The sequence below is a fragment of the Poecilia mexicana genome, unplaced genomic scaffold (assembly GCF_051168715.1).
Source record: "Poecilia mexicana isolate PSO_F unplaced genomic scaffold, ASM5116871v1 scaffold_15, whole genome shotgun sequence".
Taxonomy (NCBI): domain Eukaryota; kingdom Metazoa; phylum Chordata; class Actinopteri; order Cyprinodontiformes; family Poeciliidae; genus Poecilia; species Poecilia mexicana.
Genome location: NW_028263384.1, coordinates 6,136,290 through 6,154,958, shown reverse-complemented (window position 1 = coordinate 6,154,958; position 18,669 = coordinate 6,136,290). Strand labels below are relative to the sequence as shown.

The 18,669-nt window shown below is 40.5% G+C and overlaps 1 protein-coding gene across 1 annotated transcript in view; it reads right to left on the bottom strand.

Annotated features, from left to right (window-relative positions):
• Positions 1 to 1,185: 1,185 nt before the first annotated feature.
• The window catches only part of pdzd8 (PDZ domain containing 8), a 33,396-nt gene continuing 15,912 nt past the window's right edge, over positions 1,186 to 18,669 (bottom strand). Inside the window, exons 4-5 of the mRNA XM_015003681.2 lie at positions 5,871 to 6,033; positions 1,186 to 5,762 (exon numbers count right to left, since the gene is read on the bottom strand). Of these exons, the coding sequence (XP_014859167.2) occupies positions 3,436 to 5,762; positions 5,871 to 6,033 (2,490 nt within the window). The 3' untranslated portion in view covers positions 1,186 to 3,435. The remainder of the gene's footprint in view (positions 5,763 to 5,870; positions 6,034 to 18,669) is intronic.

Below are 18,669 nucleotides of genomic sequence, written 5' to 3'. Positions count from 1 at the left end.
CCATCCTAAGCTAGAATATATGATACGATATGACATGCCTTCCCTTACAGGCAGTAAAAACTGCCTCACTCCAGATTATTAGTCTCAACATAACAGTTGCATAAATGAAGAAGTAGAACTTTAATTTCTATATATTGTTAAGAGGGTTTCCCCTCAGTGTATTACAAGCCTGGCGGGCCACCAGGCTTTATATGTGCCACCACCAGGCTTAGCATTGTTAATTTATCTTAGGTTTTTTTAATTATTGCCTTTTTTAAATATTTTATAGTTAGTGTCTAGGTCTCTCCAGGTACTCTGGCTTCCTCCAACAGTCCAAAAACATGATTGTCAGGTTAATTGGTCTCTCTAAATTCTCCCTAGGTGAAAGTGTGTGTGCACAGTTGTTTGTCCTGTTTGTCTCTGTGTTGCCCTGTGACAGACTAGCAACCTGTCCAGGGTGTACCCCATCCCTCGGCTGGAAGGTTAGTTGGAGATAGTGGGGTCAGGAGGGTTCCTGGTGCCTAAGGGACAAGGGTGTACAGGAAATGGATGGATGGCTCCATTTAAAGGAACTCAGTGTCTCAGTAGTTTTCTGGAAAAGCTGCCACCAACCCTTGTAATAGGACAGGCCTGTCCTCAGAACCACACACGACGGACAGACAGAGAAGTTTTTTTCTTTTTTGTGGATTACGAACTCTTGAACTTCAGAAACGGTACATTTTCAAACTTGAAAAGAATACTGTATATCTTTTACTGAGACAGAATATTTCTCAGTGAAAAGGAAATCTTGTCTTTTACTGAGAATAATATTATGCAGTAATCTTATGTTCCAGTAAAAAAAAAAAAAAAAAAAAAGTGTTACCAAAAGGGATCCAAACTGAACAGAGTTGAGCTGATAACATCACTGAATTTGTCAAATTCAATTGGCCAAGCAAATGGTGCATGTTTCAGGTTCTGTTCACTCAGGCCAACATTTGATTTGTTGGAAGAGCAGCCTTGGACGAGATTGACTCGGTACAAATAGTTATATCGTTTTAAGCTAGTCTTTAATCAGAAATGAAGCAAATGAAAAGGTCTTGGACCAACTGTTCTACTTTCAATCACTCACAAGCAGATGTCTGGTTTAAAGACATTTAAAAATGAGTTTGTGTTTAAAACTCAGCAAAGTTGAAAGTAAACTGGGAAGAAAAAAAGGCAAAACGGGGGTTGGAATTCAATTATTCCTGTTTATTCAAGCTATGTACAATAAAGCTTCATTACAAGTCTTTCTCCAAAACTTTATACAACACCCCTTAAAATACACACCAAAAAAAACATAAGAACAAACACCATGTTGACCTGCTGAAAGCTGTGGTGGGCAGTCATACGGCCACTGAGGGACGATGAGGGCAGAAGCGTTCTTTATGACAGAATAAGCAGCAGAAGCGAGAACATTGCTTCATAGCCCAACGGAGGGATGTACAGTTTAAAGTCGACTACTCTTTCGGGAGTTCACCACTTCACAAAATCCCCCCACAGTTTAAAGAACAGATCACAGAATCTGGGATTTATTCCTGATCATCAGTTTCAATGCAACAAAAACCAAATACACTTTTGAAAAATTTCTGCAAAGGGATTTGGAGGTGGAGCAGTAAGCAGGAATCTTAAAAAAAAAAAAAAAAAAAAAAAGAATCATTTTGCTTTTTATGGCTCTGGCTTATTAATTCTCTCTTGGACATGAATGTTGCATTTTGGGCAACACTTGCTCATTTAATTGTTAATTTTCTACGAACCTTCTAAGCAAGTGAGTCGTTTTATGGAAACAACACAAAGAGGAAGCTTTGTGCTGCAAGTGTGTTTCGTCTTCAGCCTCACAGCAGAAGACCAAGTGAACATGGGCAGGACATCACTCTGCAAATATCACTCCATCATCTTTGGTCAAATAATTGTGCAAAAAAAAAAAAAAAAACAGAACATATTTAGTTTGTTCGTGGTCAATAAAGAGACACCAACCTAATTCCACCAACACAGAAGGAAAATTTTTCACCCTCCCTTAAAATTCACACCCCCCCCAAAAAAATCCCTCAACTACTTTTCATAGAATGTTAAAACGCAGTAGCATGTTCCCAAATGTCTGTTTTAGTTGTTTTGTTTTTTCTTTTCAATTTTTTCCTCTAGCTCAGCATCTTGCTATGATTGTTTCATTCCAAGAGGGGAATGCGTCTTAACACCTGCATGGGAAGCTGCAGTTTCTACTGGTCACCCAACAAGAGCTGCATTGGTCGCACAAAAATAGGAAAACTTCTTTCCCTAGTGAACATCTCATTTCCAGCCGCACTAACTGATCTCGGATGCAGAACATGTTGAGTTTTGGGGGGGAGAAAAAAAATGTAGCTGGCTGCTATGAGCTGCACCGCGGATTTTAGTTTTATAAAGAAGGTTGAGAAACAAAGCTGTAAGCACACATTACCCACTAAACAAATATACATTCATCTGGGCTAGAATTCTAAAGCAAAAAGAGTGTAATCCACATGAAGTTAGTTTCACTTACATACATGAAAGCAAACAGCTTGAATTAACATCTACATGCGTTCGGGTGTAGCATTTATTCAGAGAAATGAGGTGAACTGTTAAGGATTTCTGATGTTGCATCCATAATGGTTTGTATAATAAAGTAAAAGAGTCATAGTGAAGTCCAGGATGGAGAAGTGTTCTGCACAAAACAAGATGTTGGAAGTCCAATAAATAATAATGAGCAGAGGAATAGATTAAAATTAGCAGCCAGGACAATTCCATCTTTACCACTAATTACTCAAAATAAACTTAGTTACAAGCATTTAAAGAAGGAGAAAAAAAAAAGTACCACCAGTGCATAAATACATTGTAACAAATATTAAAAGGAACTTTTGCAGCAGGCTGAGCTGCTGCCAAAATTCTCACATTTATTGGGAAAAATATCATCGAAACAAGAAGGAAGGATGAATGCAATCATAGGTTAGTGGACGAATGGACGATTCCTCATCCGTACTTCAGATTGGCCTGTTTCTCAAGGCAAAATTCTCAAAGTGAACAATCATTAAACGTTACTGTTCTCCACCCTCAAAAAATGAAGAAATGTGCAAATTTTGCAAAGACCTCCAATCAAAGTAAGATTACAAGGGTTCCAGTAAAACAAAACAAATCAAACAAACCTGAAAAACAAACACTTAGCACAGACAATGAAAACAAAAGACATCCTAGGTCTTGCAATGGGATCAAAAATAAAAACATCAGTAGTGAAATCTCAAAACCGTAATTTCATTAACATTAAAGAAAAAAAAATAAAATAAAAGGTGAGAGTGAAAATACCTCAACGCCCGTGTGTTTAGGACGGACTGGACAAAATCCTCAGTATCAAAATCATAAATGGGACATTGCCTTGCTGAAAAGCCCAAACCCAATCCACGTGTTACGTTTTCATCTCCTTCCAAATTGGTACTAGTGGAGTGCCTCCACACAGATCTGCTCCTCACTGATCTCATCCATCAACGGCACCTCCACAGGGCTGCAGATGTCGCTGTCATACACCTCTGGTCCCATAAGAACTTCCTCCTCCAGACTCTCCGCTTTGCTTTTGAATCCTTGCTGCTCTGAAGGAGACATACTCTCCACAGACTCCAAGTCCTCTATGCCTGCTCGGTAGTGGATCATCAGAAGAGTGAGTGCCTGAAGTCTCTCACCTGACTTGGCCAGAGCAGTACAGATGAGGGCCTTTCGCCGTGAATCCGTGGCCTCCTTCTCTTCCATCATAAGAGCATTATTGTGCTCCAGCTCCTGGTCAATTTCTTGTTGGAGTTTGTCCAGCATCAGCTCCAGCTTCTGCGAGCGCTCGTCTGTGGGCAGGCCCCTGTACAGATCCCGGCCGATCTCCTTTACGGCGATGAAGACGCTATCGTCCAGTCCGCCCTCCTTTCGTACAAGTTTGCTGGTGCCACTGCCGCTAGTTGGCTGCTTTGATGGGCTTGCTCCACTAGTGTATGTCTCAGTGTCACTGCTCTCGTTGTCAGATGTGTTGGGCGTTTGCTTGGGCGACGGTTCCACAGCTCCAGGCACCGCATCGGTCACCTGCTCGAGTCGTGTCTTGGGTACCTGGCGAAGATTAAGGAGACGTGAACTGGTATTGATGATGTGACGCGTTAACCCTGTGGCCCGGTTCATGGTGGATTTGGCTTCGGGATCAGCGCCACGACGTTCAGCCGTTGCCACGCAGAATGGACTTTCAGCAAGGCACTTATCCTGGCACTTCTTATGGCAAACGTAGGAACAAATTATACACTGCGAGGCTGCCTTCGTCCAAACTTTCTTTTTGCAGTATTCACACCAAGTAGGGTTCTGGAACTGCGTGTCGTGGAAATTGTGACGGACTTCTTGTGACTGCATAGTGCTGAAAGCCAAATCATCACGTGGCGCAGAGGGAGTGGGTTCTTTCTCTCTCAAATCCTCATCGTGGAGGCTTCCCTCACGCTCTCGTTCGATCAAGCCCACCGGACACTCTAACTCACCCTCGGCCAAGTAACAGAAGTTTAAGGTGATATCTCCATAGCATAGCTTTTCATTGAAACCCTTGTGCGTGCTGAGATTACGTAGTGCAGTGCGGCTGACATTTGCTTTTGGCTCTGGGGGCCCCAACCTAAAGATGCTCTGGTACTCTGCAGAAGACGTAGCCATACATTCCAGTGCCACATGCTCCAATGGGAGGCTGACATGACCCAGGCACAACAAACTGCCTAACTTAAAGGGATCTTTGCACCACAGGGCCACATTGAGATACTTATGGTGAGTCTCCACCTCAAACACCACAGAGGCCTTGGACCAGCATGCTGTATGTTTACTAAATGTAGTTTCTGGGGATTCCCAGAGTGAGTGGTCATCTAGACTGTCTCTTGTGCCAAAGGAAATTTCTGAAACTTTGTCCTTTGCTTGATCTGCCTTGCTGCTGGTAACAGAGCAAGAACTAAGAATCTCATCACTGGCGTCTGCTGCTTTTGTATTCTGTTTTCCTTCAGACTGCTTGATGCTCGTCTTCTCTGTGCCACTCTTATCCTCAGTGGTTCCACAAACTGAAATCTTGTCAAACGATTTTTCAGAAGCACTGGTGGTGGTAATGACGGTGTTTGTAACCAAGTCAACACCTTCCAGAAGACTGGTTTCTGAGGATGCAGACGTCAACCGTATCTGTGGTCTTGGTGGCACCGGGGGACGTGAGGGAGGAGGTGGAGGAAGAACAGTGGGCCGATGCACACTCTCACCTGGTTCACTGCTGGTTTTATGTGGTGAGGGTTTGGGCGATTCTTTGGGCTGGGGCTTTAGCGGAGACTGCAGACCGACGAGGTTTAACTTTCGGTTCAGTATGGGTGATATAGTACCAAGGGGCTTGGAAGCCAAGTTGGCCACTGTTCTTTTAGGACTTTGGTTAACAGCAAGTAAGAAGTCCTCCTTGGTTTCACTGATATTTGTGTTACTTATAGTAGGTCCACTAGGCTGGTTGAGTTTGGGGTCCACAAGCAACTCCTCAAACTCAGAGTCCATGTCTTTGTTATCAGATATATCAGAAAGATTGGAGATGGGGGCTGGGTCCTCCTCATAACTTGTTGGCTGGGGAGTGAAGCTGGTTTCCTCTAGCTGACCAAGTCCCTCCTGTAGAGTCCCAAGGTTTCCTAAAGGAGGAGTCTGATGGCGAACTGGTCTCTCATATAATACCACCACCCTGTCTCCTGCCTGTTTCAACAGTTTGGGCACTTGAACTGAAGACGTCACTTTCACTCCTGTCAAAAGAAAGCACACATTTTTTCCTTCAGTAAAACAAAGTCACCTTGTGTCTTTTAAACTTTCAAAAATAAAATTTTCTCTTTAAGTAAATAAACAACGAATACCTCCAATAGCAATGAGGCGATCGCCCTTCTGTAGGTCAGCCTGGGATGCAGGAGAGTTGGGTGTTACCGTTTCTATGCTGACATAGACTGCATCACCTTCCAAGGCGGGTATGTGCCTGAACGTCATCCCCACATTGCCACACGGTCCTTTAACAACCTCCGTCTGATGCACACAAGTAAAAGAAAATCGAACAGTTAAGGAGACTGAGATTTTAGAAGCTATACATGATGGACTTCAACTTTATTCTCTACAATCACTGGAAAAGATATTGGAAGGCTCAAGGTTGCATTATGTAATATGATCAGCGTCTTAGCATGGGGTGAACAGTACTGGTATAAAAAGGCATGCTCTGATCTGATCCAGGGTGGCAGTCAAGGAATTTAAAAAAAAAAAAAATTGTATTGGAGTCCCTGACCAAACTCAAATCCCTGTCAATGTTGATTACGACTGGTCTGTGTGAACGGTCAGTTGCATCATATCAATCAAGTTTATTTGTAAATCACATTTCAGCAACATGGCAGTTCAAAGCACTTTACAAAGGGAAACATAAAAGAACATCATACTCGCATCATATACTCGCATCAGTTGTGAAAACAAATAACAGACATTACATTTTCTCAAGTGCCGTCATTAAAATTATCAATACACATCAAATGTCGATCAATATTCTGTTTATTATGATTCAAAAGCAACTCTAAACAAGAAGGGTTTTTAGCTTTGATTTAAAGAAACTCAGTGTTTCAGCTGTTTTAAGGTTTCTGGAAGTTTGTTCCAGATTTGTAGTGAATAAGAGGCAGTAGGTTAGTACAACCTCCTACCTTCCACCAAGCAGAAGGTCTTTAAGGTATTGTGGTGCTAAGCCAATTCAGTGATGTATAAACTAACAGTATTTTAAACTCTATTCACTGAGCTCCAGGGAGCCCATGAAAGGACTTTACAGCTGGGGAGTCGTGCTCTACCTGCCTGGCTTTAGTGGCACGCCAGCCACTAAAACGCCAGCAGCACCGTTCAGATTTTGGACCTGATCCTTAGTTTCTTGCTGTAACAACTGAAACTGTGTGCTGACTCGAGGTCGCTCTTCTTTTGGACCACAAATAATTACTTTAGTTTTGTTTCTGTTCAGCTGGAGAATGTTATGTCAGATCCATGCATTTATTTGTTCTAAAAATCTGTTCAGTGCATGGATGGGTTCAGAGACACCAGGTGACATGTAGAGCTGTGATTCTCGAACATGGAATATTTTCATCTGACTTTTAGAAAGAAATTCCAACTATGACGTCTTCAACCCAACAGAAGTCACTCAAACTGAGGCAGTTCTTTGGAAGAGTTCATATGTGGCCCAGAACCACAGCTGCAGAAGTAACAACATGCTTACTTTATGACTATTTGTGCAAAGGAGCAAGAAGTGAACAGCAAACAATAAAGTGAATGCAACCTTGAAGAATTTTAAGGTGACCGGTTGAGATTGCTAATCTGACAGAATAATATTTTAGGATGTTTCCGAGTATGGGAACTATACGAATGAGGTGAATATGGAAAACATTGGCAAGGATAAAGATGGTGCAGGTGCCTTCATTTAAAAGAAAGAAGAGCTGACATGGTGTGGGAAGGCAGAGACAAATGACTGTAATTTCCCATGCTATCATTTGTTACTGTTCAGCTGGAAGGTAGTGATTGAGTTAGAGCTGGCCCTGAATAAGCAGATGATCTATACATACTGGCAGGCGAGGGGGTGAGGGAATGGGTTTAGCAGGTGGAGGGCTAAAGCTCACTGCTGTGGGTGAGTCCTGAGCGACACTGTTTGCAGTCAGGTTACATGCCAAAATGACGCCAAATGTAGAACTGATTTAAGCTAAAATCTCTCGCATCAATGATACAAACTTACCAAACATTTAGCTTTTGTGGATTTTGCCTTGCTGATTGAAAAAAACTGCTCGGCTCTGACTGCAATATTGCTTTATGTGATGTATATGATTGTGATAGTCCTCATAAACAGGTTTTAAACAAGTTAAGTAAATTAGCTTCTCCCCAATTAGATAGCAATATAAATAGAGGACTTTTAAAAGAAGCATTTGACAACACTGACTTTTTCTTTAAATAAAAAGGTAATATTTCAGAAACAAAAATGCTTAAGACATTTGATTGCTGGCAGTGGTTTTGTTTGGCTCTGTACTTTTCTCTTCACAGTGGGAAAAGGCTGTTTAAAGCACACACACAATTTCTGGTAAGCTTCATAGCATTGCGTCCTTTACGGTGGCACTGGCACATTACATAAATCAGCCAAACATTCGTGATTGGGTAAAATCTGATTCAATCGTTTAAAATTTCAGAGTCACGCCTCCAGCAAGCGATTATTTCTCAACAGGTCCAGACTTTCTGTACGAAGAAGCAATGTGTAGAATAAGTGGCTAGTCTCTTCCAGGGTAGTAGTTTACCCATTGACACAATTTGTACAAAGTGAACTCTCCACACAGACAACAGAGGATATTATAGTGACAGAACAAAGATTGTCAGAGTCCTTAAGTATAAAATTAAATTGTTTTTCAGGGTAGGAAATGTGGTTTTAGCATCTGGGGCAGTTACACTGATGCCATACATTACAAATAATGTCATATAACACAAACTACTACACAAAGAGTAGTTTGTGGTGAACGAGATAACTTGACAATTCACTCAAATAATTATATATCGCACCTTTTTGGCTAATAACTGGAATATTGTCCTCCATGCAGGCACAATAATTGGAACAAGTGTTTGTCCATGTAACCTACTTTGTGTGAGAGTAACACACAAAGGAGGCCATAAGGTTCAGGGTAACCCTAACCCTAAGGTTACTATGGGGACACATGTAGAAGCTACTCATAATAAAATTACTTTTATTGTACAGTCTTTTAGCAAACAACCTGAAAACTGCATAGAATGACAGGATATGCAAAACATGGGGATATTAAGCAGGATATTGGAAACAGAAGTGGACATATATCCTCATTTCAAACCTAATGACTTAATCCATCTAACACAGGTTGTTGGACCAAAAGAGGAAATGACCTATTCTTTCTGAAGAGAATGATTCGGCATTAATCGCCTTGGACACCATGCTTAGAAATAATAATAATAATTAAAAAAAAAAACATGACTTTTATATCAAAACTTTTTGGCGTAGTCTTCATGATGGAAAAGAAAATTGGGCTCAGTTGAAAATATTCATCTCTAACTCAAGATTGGTTGCAATAAAGTACAGGTTTGCTGAACCATGCAATGCTTTGCGTTCTTTGTTACTCTTCAAAAAAGCTACATCTGCCCCCAACCCTGCTATAGGGAGGGTTGGGGGCAGGGGGGGGTGCACTGACTAAGATGATGCTGCCAAAAAAACGTAAAGCTCTGCACAGTCTCTCTCCGGGACAAAGCTTTTGGCTGAGCTTTTGCTACGACTAACTGTATGTGCCCAGATTCATCCAATAGACTTGAAGACCGGTTCAGAGCTCATCTTTATTGTACTCTGGCTCATTGTGTTTGAGGAAAAGAATTAGCTCAGCTTTACCTTTAACTAAATCAGAAAAAAAAATCTCATCCGAGTATCGTCTCTGACCTGGATTGAATTTGGTGCAGCTGGACCACCATCTCACATCAAGGAAAACTTATTTGATAAGGAATTAAACTTGACTGAGTTGCAGAGGCTTGGACAGACTCGTATCGTGGCGCATTGTGTTGCCACCATTTGATAAACACCATTACAGAAAAAAAAAAAAAAAGGAAAATGAATAATATCAGGAGGCTGCTTTTTTAACACAATTAAACCTTCACTCCACATATTTCAAATGCTGTCACTATTGTCCATGTGTTGTGTCAATAGGTCAGTGAAAGCATCATATCAATACAAATTCCAAGCATAATGCACATGTGGTTGAATTTCTCTTTACAAAATGAGGTAAGCGAGAAGCTAGCCACTGGTTCATGACCGTCATTGCAGTCTGTTGTGGTCACTCGCCTTGCAGCAACTGCAACCGACAGTTGTGTGGCGAATAACGGGAACATATTGGCAAGAAGGGTGTTGAAGTGCGGACTTCACGCGGCTGTAACAACCATTTGAAATAGTGTGTCTGAGAATTTCTGCTGGCCAAAACAACAAGAGTCCACTTAGCCACCTGTGCAGATCCTGGAAATGGAGTCCTCTCCTCAGCCCAACCCCACCCCCATCACCACTGGGCCTGCTAATTAGATGTGGCAGGGAATTGCTGTGCACTTGCCTTGCAGCGACTGGTACCCTATAACCATACACAAATCGATCTGACATGTGGTATGAGATTAAATTACCAAGCAGCGCAGTGACAGGAAAAAGAGTTTTCTCCTCCCCAACCTCTCCATCTCACAAACACCCCGACAGACCTGCTGTAAACCAGAGGGATGTTCAACCAAGCAAAAGGAGACGCCGTTTCAGTCCACCTACCACCTGGTTACCTTCCACTGGAAATTTGTTCCAGGTAGTCAAATAACCTTCTAAACTCAGAAATTTATAAGAATGTTCCCTACAGAAGATCCGCTTTGGCAGATTGTCAATCCAATCTCAATTAACTGTCCACATAAATTAAACAGAGCAATTACATATTTCCAATATAGTTGCAAAAGATACGCTGAAAAGCCACCAATGAAAACAAAAAAGTCAAAAGGAGGAACATTTTCCAGATTTCTCAAAAACACATAACCAACAAAAGATGAAATTGAGTCCGTAGCTGCTGCCTGTGTTGACAAAATGATAAGACAGTCAAATAGATTTGTTTCAAAGTTCCAGGAGGATGACGCCTTCAGCAATTTTCTTTATTATCGCAACATAATATATCAACAAAGTTCTTAATTCCCCCAAAGAATCTTTGCATAAATTATGTGCATCTGTCTTTTCCCACCTGGCTCCACCATCATGTGGACGGCTGGTCGAGGCCGCCTCACTGCACGCCACACACACCGAATGCATTCACAGCAGGATGAGAAATAGAAATATTGCTATTTGCAAGGCTTTGTGAAGTGATAAGATGTTTGCTTATATATAAATTGCACAAATAATGTTGACATTTTAAGAAGTGGAATCGAATTGATTAAGGTGGTAGGTTTGTAGCAAACATGGTAACATAAGAAACCTTCAAAGTTCAACCTCTTCGGTTTTATAATGCAACTACTTTAGTGGCTAGAAGTAATTTTGGTCTAGTAGCTTTACTTTTTTACATTCTGGTGCATGTGGTCCAAAGTTCACAATGCATCAGTGTGTAAAATAAAGCAGTGAGAGGAGGGATTTTATCAGAGGTTCTCTTTGGGATCAAACAAAGATCGGTCTAGCTTTCAATCCCGGAGGATAACAGGAGATCATGATAGCTCCCAATTTGAACATATTAACCTTTGATTTGTTCTGTGGCCGAGCAGATATAAAGAGAGGCTGCTTCACCAAAACAGACGGTGAATTGTTCCATTTACATCTGGCCTGTTCATGCTGCTACGTGCCGTTTGGTTTTTCTCCTCAGAGACAAGAAACCAGGAGCTGCTTGTTGTCTTAGTCGATGTTAACAAGGTTAGCCGCTGCTGCTCAGCCCTGAGAAAAAGCACCAGTACACCACAATTAAGCTGCAAATTGCAGACGCACTAAACCAGCTCTCGGGAGCAGAAAGGGCAGAGAATTCATATGTCACATTTTGCAATTAAAATGAGCTTTCTTTTGTAAACACTAAATAAAGATAGCGGGTTTTTTCAATAGTTCGACAAATTGCAAATGGTTAAGTTAAAATGAACAAAAACAGATTCCAAAGGGAATTACGTTTATCCCGTCTGACTTCGACTTTAGCTTTTCAACAACTGGATCATTCTCGAAGCAAGCCAACATATGAGCAATGAAATTAAAGTCCACAAATACATTGACCAATAGTCTCCTTTAATGCCACACAGAAGAGGTTATGAATTAAAATATTTAAAGAACTTTTTTTTTTTGGGAGGAAAAATTTTTCTTTATTTTATGTTCCTTGGAATTGGGCTAATATTGTTTATGGTTAAGAACTGAATTTTTTTGTTTTGTTTTTTGTTTTTTTAAGATTTGTAACAGTAGTGGCCTTTATTGAACAGTGAACTGACATGAAATATGATGGAGAGAGAAGGAAAAGATGATGGGATGGGAGATGGGAAATGAACCCAGATCCACCACGTCGACTCTAACCACGGAGTCCGTGCTCTGCCACCTCAACCGTCAACGTCACAAGTTAAAGAACATTTATGGCTGCTTCTTGAGTGTAATGTGCAACATTTTTAAACCTCCTGAAAGAAAGAGTGCACCTAACAATGAGATCACATGTTCCAGTTAGGCCAGCTTGAAGAACAGGACGATATGCAGTTTTCGGTCACTTTGCTTTGAATTGGACTGAAGAAACTCATTTGGGATGTTTGTTGTTATTTTGCCTCTCTTTAAAACCAATAGTGTTGATTGATTCGTTGACTTATCTCGTTTCTTGGAGGGACGTAACAGGTTCATAAGTTGTAGCTCTACTAATAGGAACGTTAAGGTTACTGGCCGTACCCCCGTGTTCAGCTCAATGTTGACAGTTCAAGCATGTTTGACCACAGAAACAATTTTCACAGAAGTTAATTTGCATGATTCTGGAAATGTAATATTCTCTCTGTATGCTTGGGTTAAAACAGATACACAGAATAATCACTTATCTGTTTCATCTATGAAGTCAGCAGCTGCTGCTCCTGAGCAGCGACCGTATCACGGGAGGTTTGTTTGCACCACAACTGGAACATATGAGAGCTTTTGACAGAGCATATACTGGTGGTGTGTGGAAATGGGAGCAGGCCTCTATTTGCACTTGAGCAGAATGGACTTGCACACTCCTTTGTGAATCTATTATGGGCACAAAGGTGACAGAGCATCCAGTCAAGCAGCTGTACACACGCTACAGGCTTGCTCTTTAGAGGAACTTTTCTCAGAAGTTAGCTTGCAACTAATCACATCCCAGCCCAACCCCCCACCCCCCTGTCAGCTGGCAGCAAGACAATTCTTGTTTGGATGTATATCCAAATAAGAATTCACTGTACACTAATGGGTCCCTACTTGTCAATAAATAAATAAATAAATAAATAAAAAATAAACATGTTACCTGACAAACTGGGGTCAGACCTGTGCGGATTCGCCTGTCAGCATCCCACCACCACTGCAGGCATTTTGTTGTTCTGGATGAAATTAGATTAAATATTGTGTAGTGTGTCCCCAGCTTAACTCAATGGTTCTGATTTTGGTTGATTCAAGTGTTTCTATAACTGACTACATCTGGATTTTTTTTAACTGAATTGTAAATATGACAATATGAAGACTGATCTAGTTCTGACAATCTAAGAATAAAGCGCACCAGTCGACTGACCTCCAATTTGTACAATTAAAATGACAGAAATGACATTACAGCCTTTAATACACCCACATAAGTAAATTAATTCATGGAACTCCAACCGGTTCATGCCGTAAAAACAAATGAACGGATGTTCAGCCCAGCACTGGATGGCATGTGTTTCTTGAGCTGAATGATTAACCTTAGTGTTACATTTGTGATTGTTTTGAGGCTCAAATCTGAATTTTTAAGTTACTTTTTCTTTTTTTTTTTTATTGTATGAGGCAGGTTTCAAAAGCTTGAACAACAAAAGCTTTGCCATGGAAACACAGGAAAACAAAAAGGTGTTCTGGCTAATTTGCACTTGAATCGACAGGAACAGCGGTTTGGTCGCCCACACAGTCCCCTTTCATAGCACGGTCATTGTGCCACAGCTGAAAAATAATCATCTGTCATGACTGTTGCATAATCCTTGCTGATTGGATGACAAGTATATTTTCACCTGCTAGCAGTCCCCCGAAAAGGACTAAGACATCATCTGCAATTTAATACATTATCAATTTGGCATTTTAGTTTTCTTCCCTTTGAGCGCCGCGGCTCGTCTGTCACGCAGACGCCAAGCTTGTTTCACTGAACTCCCATCAAGTGGCCCCTTGACCGCACAGCATTTACTTATTCAAGTAACATTTGCACACTCTCACCTGATTTTATCCAAGGAATAAACAAGTCTGCAGGTTTTGAAGTCAAAAGCAACTTTTTTTTTTCCAGCAAAGCCTCTGACTGTCAATGAAAACACATCAAACACAAATCTCTTTTAGAACAGAAAAAAACCTAGTGATTTAATTTGTCTAATATGCTGCACAATAAATCTTGTAAAATGTCATTTTTGTAAAAATAAAAAAAACAGCATAAGTATATTTGGTGGTTTCCATCATTCTAAATAACATTAATATGGCTGACGAAAAACAGACATGCCTACGTCATGTCGGTCATCTGATCCTTGCAATTGGAAAATTCTTCAAAGTAACACTATGATTCAGGAATCAGTCACATCTCCAAATATCACACAGATCACAAAAATCTTGTTAAACCAAGATTAATCTAAACATACAGCAATGCCTGCATGTGGCACAAGGCAAAGAAAAGGCTTGCACATCAGGAAAATATCAAGTTTCAAATTTACTCCTGAAAAAGAAAATGATGATATTAATGATTGACACTTTTTTTTGACTGAATTTAAAATGTATTGATCTTTGAGAATGCGTTCTTGCATTATTATTCCATATCCAGTATTTGGTAGAAACATAGAAATTTGGCCTATGGTAGAGATCTGCAGTCTACTGGCTAACTGTGGTAATGCTTGTTGACGTAATCAGCTGGTATCAAAAAAGAGTAAGCAGGAAGTAGCCTGACTAAGATCGCAAAGGAAGAGCTTTTTAAAAAAGACATATTCAAAAAGTGTAAATTATGTGGACCTGGCTCGGGGTTAAGCTCCTGTGGTCTTAGCGTGATGCTCAGGAGGAGTGCAGCAGATGTCACTGTCAGACAATGGGAGAGTGGGGGGTAGAAGCGCACGCAAAGTCAGTGTGACCCTACCGGGACTCGCATGGGGTGAAACTAGCTGAATCCATTGGAAATTTGGCCAAAATTCAGTGGTGATATAAAGGGCATTCAGCTGATTCCACAGAACGGAAGATTTACACAGACGCACATAGAGCAGATAGAATAGAAAGCATGCCTTTTATAGTAAACACAGATTTACACATACACAGTTGGGTAGAAAATGTAGGTTTCCTCACAAGCTTCCAGGGAAAACAACCTCTACACAAGCTCCTCTCCCACCGAGAGATAAACAGATGAGGCCTCCAGACTGATCCAGTGTGCAACTTTCACTAATGAAATTCCTTCACTTTAGTTTTGTCAATATCAACATCGTCAATACTGGCTGGCTTTGGCTTTGTACTTGTATAGCGCTTCATAAAAACCTCAAAGCGCTTCACACTACAGACAGTCGTTCAACCATTTACACACACAGTCACACGGTGATGTTGGCAAGCTACTGGATAGTAGGCACAGCTGCCCCCGACGGCAGACTACCCACCACATGGCAAGGCGGGTGAAGTGTCTTGCCCAAGGACACAACGACAGAAGTGGGGACACCGGGGACCAAACCAGCAATCCACCAATTGCAGGGCAAACTCCTACCACTATTCAGGAGTATGAACATTGTCTGTACTCCTGAAAATTGTTATCTTGATGGTTCATTATCCATAGTCCAAAAATAAACTCCAAAACTGCTCTCCTGTTCAGCCACTGCCACTCCCATGACCACATCCCCCAATCGGACCAGCTGAGATCTTTTCAAACTCTTAAGGAAATTTGAGAGTAGAAAGAACATTATGAACTTAATCAATGACTGGAACAAGATTGCTGAACGTTTGTTCTTTATTTCAGTCACTTCCATTCCCACGAGAAGAAGTTGACCTACCTTCGTATTTATTTTTGTGTAAGTTTGTTTGGTTTTATATCTAGTCAATATAGGTAAATAAAAGGAAAGTGATTCAGAGCAGACTGGTGGATTGCTTAATTTAAAAAGAAAAAAAGTTTACTTATGTGTATATATTGTACATTTAGTCAATATGAACATAGTTGTATATTTATTTTGTTTGCTTTATGTTATTCTTCTGTTTTCTCATGTATGGTGTGTTATATGATGTCTTCATGTTTCCAGAAAATGAGAATTTGTTCTCAATTGACTTATCTACTAAAATAACTACGGTATAAAATTATATATATGTTTAAATATAAAACTGACAGGTCTTTCATTTAGTTTGATACTTGAATATAGCACCACTATACACTACACTTTATCAAACACTGTATCAGGATCATTGCTTACATGAAAAACTGATTGTTGTTGGTCATATGTTCAGGTATTATTTGCAGTTATGAGCATTGACTTTAACCCTTACCGTCTAACAGGTAATTTCTTCTCTGATAAGAAGCCATGTCTATGGGGCCAGAAGAAAAACATCCCAAATAGTAATGGCAACAAATCTGTAATGTGGCTGTGGCTCTGCTGGTCATGCACATGGCAGCTGGTATATTGAGTTTCCTTGGAGGTGAATTGATCACTAGAAGAGTGATTAGGAACAAACAGCTTGTAGGACCAAGCTCTCATGTCTTTAATCTGCTTTTTTTCCATACTGCCAGGTATTGTCAAACACAATTAGAAAGAGTCATTTAATTGACACGGGACTGCGGAAACGGCTGATAAAAGTATCAGCTGCCACAACTCAATGAGTTTGTTACAAAATAATGCCAAACATAATGAATCCCTTGGGTGTGCTCTAACTACATGCTAGATGTACATGCTGTTGTGTAAATAAGCTATTGTGGAATCTTTTTATAGAGTCCAACCAAATTGGCTTCCAGATTTTAAAGTGATCCAGAATTGATAAAACATGTTGGCCTAAATATGTTGTAATTTTTCTATTAACTAAAAAAATGCTGTTTGTGATAGGCCAAAACTCACAATTACTTCAAACATGTATATCTTTTATTACATTTTTCACCCATGGAGTTTGCCATTTTTTCACCTGATGGGTTGATGGTACGTCTTGGTCTGTTCTGTACTGGACTAAGCACAGGAAGGCCAACTTTACCTGAGTTGTTTTTATCAATTTGTGTTTGATTGTTGTAATTTTAGATAATGCCACACTGTGTCACTATTGGCTGTAATTAAAAAAACAAACAAACAGTGAGGTGAATCTGGATAATTTCCCATGTTTAAAAAAGAAGAGCACAGTGGGAGAGAGTCAAAGCCAAACACAACTTCAGAAGTACCTACATTTGTGCCCTCAACATTTCTCTCCAGAAGACAGTCATTTGTAAAAGCAAAACTGACAAGAGGCTCTAACAGTTGATCGTTAATTTTGCAAGCTAAAAATAAATGCCGTGCTACTGTGCTGCCGTGCTGAGACAGGTAGAGTTGGAAGCTCTTTGAAATGCTAACAGAGCTATACTGCTGTCCATGTTATGCCAGATCAGCATACGCTGTCAGAACAGAATACATGCAGTTAGTACGCATGTGTGTATGCGCATTAAGAGGGCAGCAACATTTAAAAGAGCTGTCAGTTCAGCATACGCAAAAAGATACAACAGAAATAAGACAATGAATCGTTTTCAATAATAACTAGATAGATACACATGCATTATCATGGATTCAAAGTATATTTAAAGTATATTTAAAGCAAGGCCTAGCTGCAGCTGCAGTCAACTACGAAACATGCCTCCCTTTTCCTGGTTAAATGCTAAGTGAAAATCTCATTCAGTTGCTATTAAAGTTTAAGGCAATCTAACTTCTACGTCATGGTGTTAGGTTGCTGATTAAATAAAAGCATATGGCAATGGGCAGAGTATACTTGTCTGACAAAAATAGCCGTCAGTTTGTGCTACACGTATGACAATCACGTGTGACACTGTATGCTGATCTGACAGCATACAATGTCTGACAGCTAAAATCCCTTAAATCCATGTCAGTCAAATTTGGTTGGTTACTCACAAACAAATGTTCTCGATTGCATCACATTGGAAGATTTCAACTCATTCCAAGTTAAAGTAGTTCACTGTCAAAAACAAACCCCGAGAGAAAGAAATCCTTAATGGCCTCTCCAAATAACTGTAGCATTGATTAGTGAAGAGTGCTTGCATAGATTCAGTTCATTCAGGAGTCAGGCGATTTACAACTCCATCATCAAGACAGAGATATGGATGTATTAATTAACAACAATCACCACATCAAACTTAATGAACAAAGTCAGTTTGTGTGATCAGGTGCAACACTTCCAGTTTGTGCTCCAAGCGTTTGCTGACGTGCTGCGGTGCCAATGTGTTAGCTGCTTAATGATGGCGATGCCAATATTAGCTGGTTGACACTAAATGACTGGAGCAGCAATTCTGAAATATCATTCAGAGCTTGTGTTTTCTAACAGAATACGCAAACAATATGGCAGAGTTCATCATTCATATCAAATTCAAGACGCATTATTCCAGATAGGGACCGGTAGGTTTTGGTGCTCGCTAAAATGGGCTCAAAGCAACTCCTCAGAGCACCAACAGGTTTTTCAACATATGTTGCTACAACGAGAGGCATCCTGAGCCATCATGAGCTCATTAAATTTAAATCTAACATTTACAACTGCTTTTAGTTTTTCCGTCTTATCACAGCCTCCAGTGGAAAATCCAGGCTCATGCAGTCGGAAATCCAAACATGCCCCTTTCCTTTCAAGCGACGCGAACACACCAAGAGCAACAAGTGTTGCAACACAACAGGACGATGACCAGCATGCTTGTATGTGCACACACATCCCCCTTTCTCTGCCCCTTCAGTTAAGCTGTCAGCAGGCATCATCACTGAGGGCTGAAAATGAAATCGACA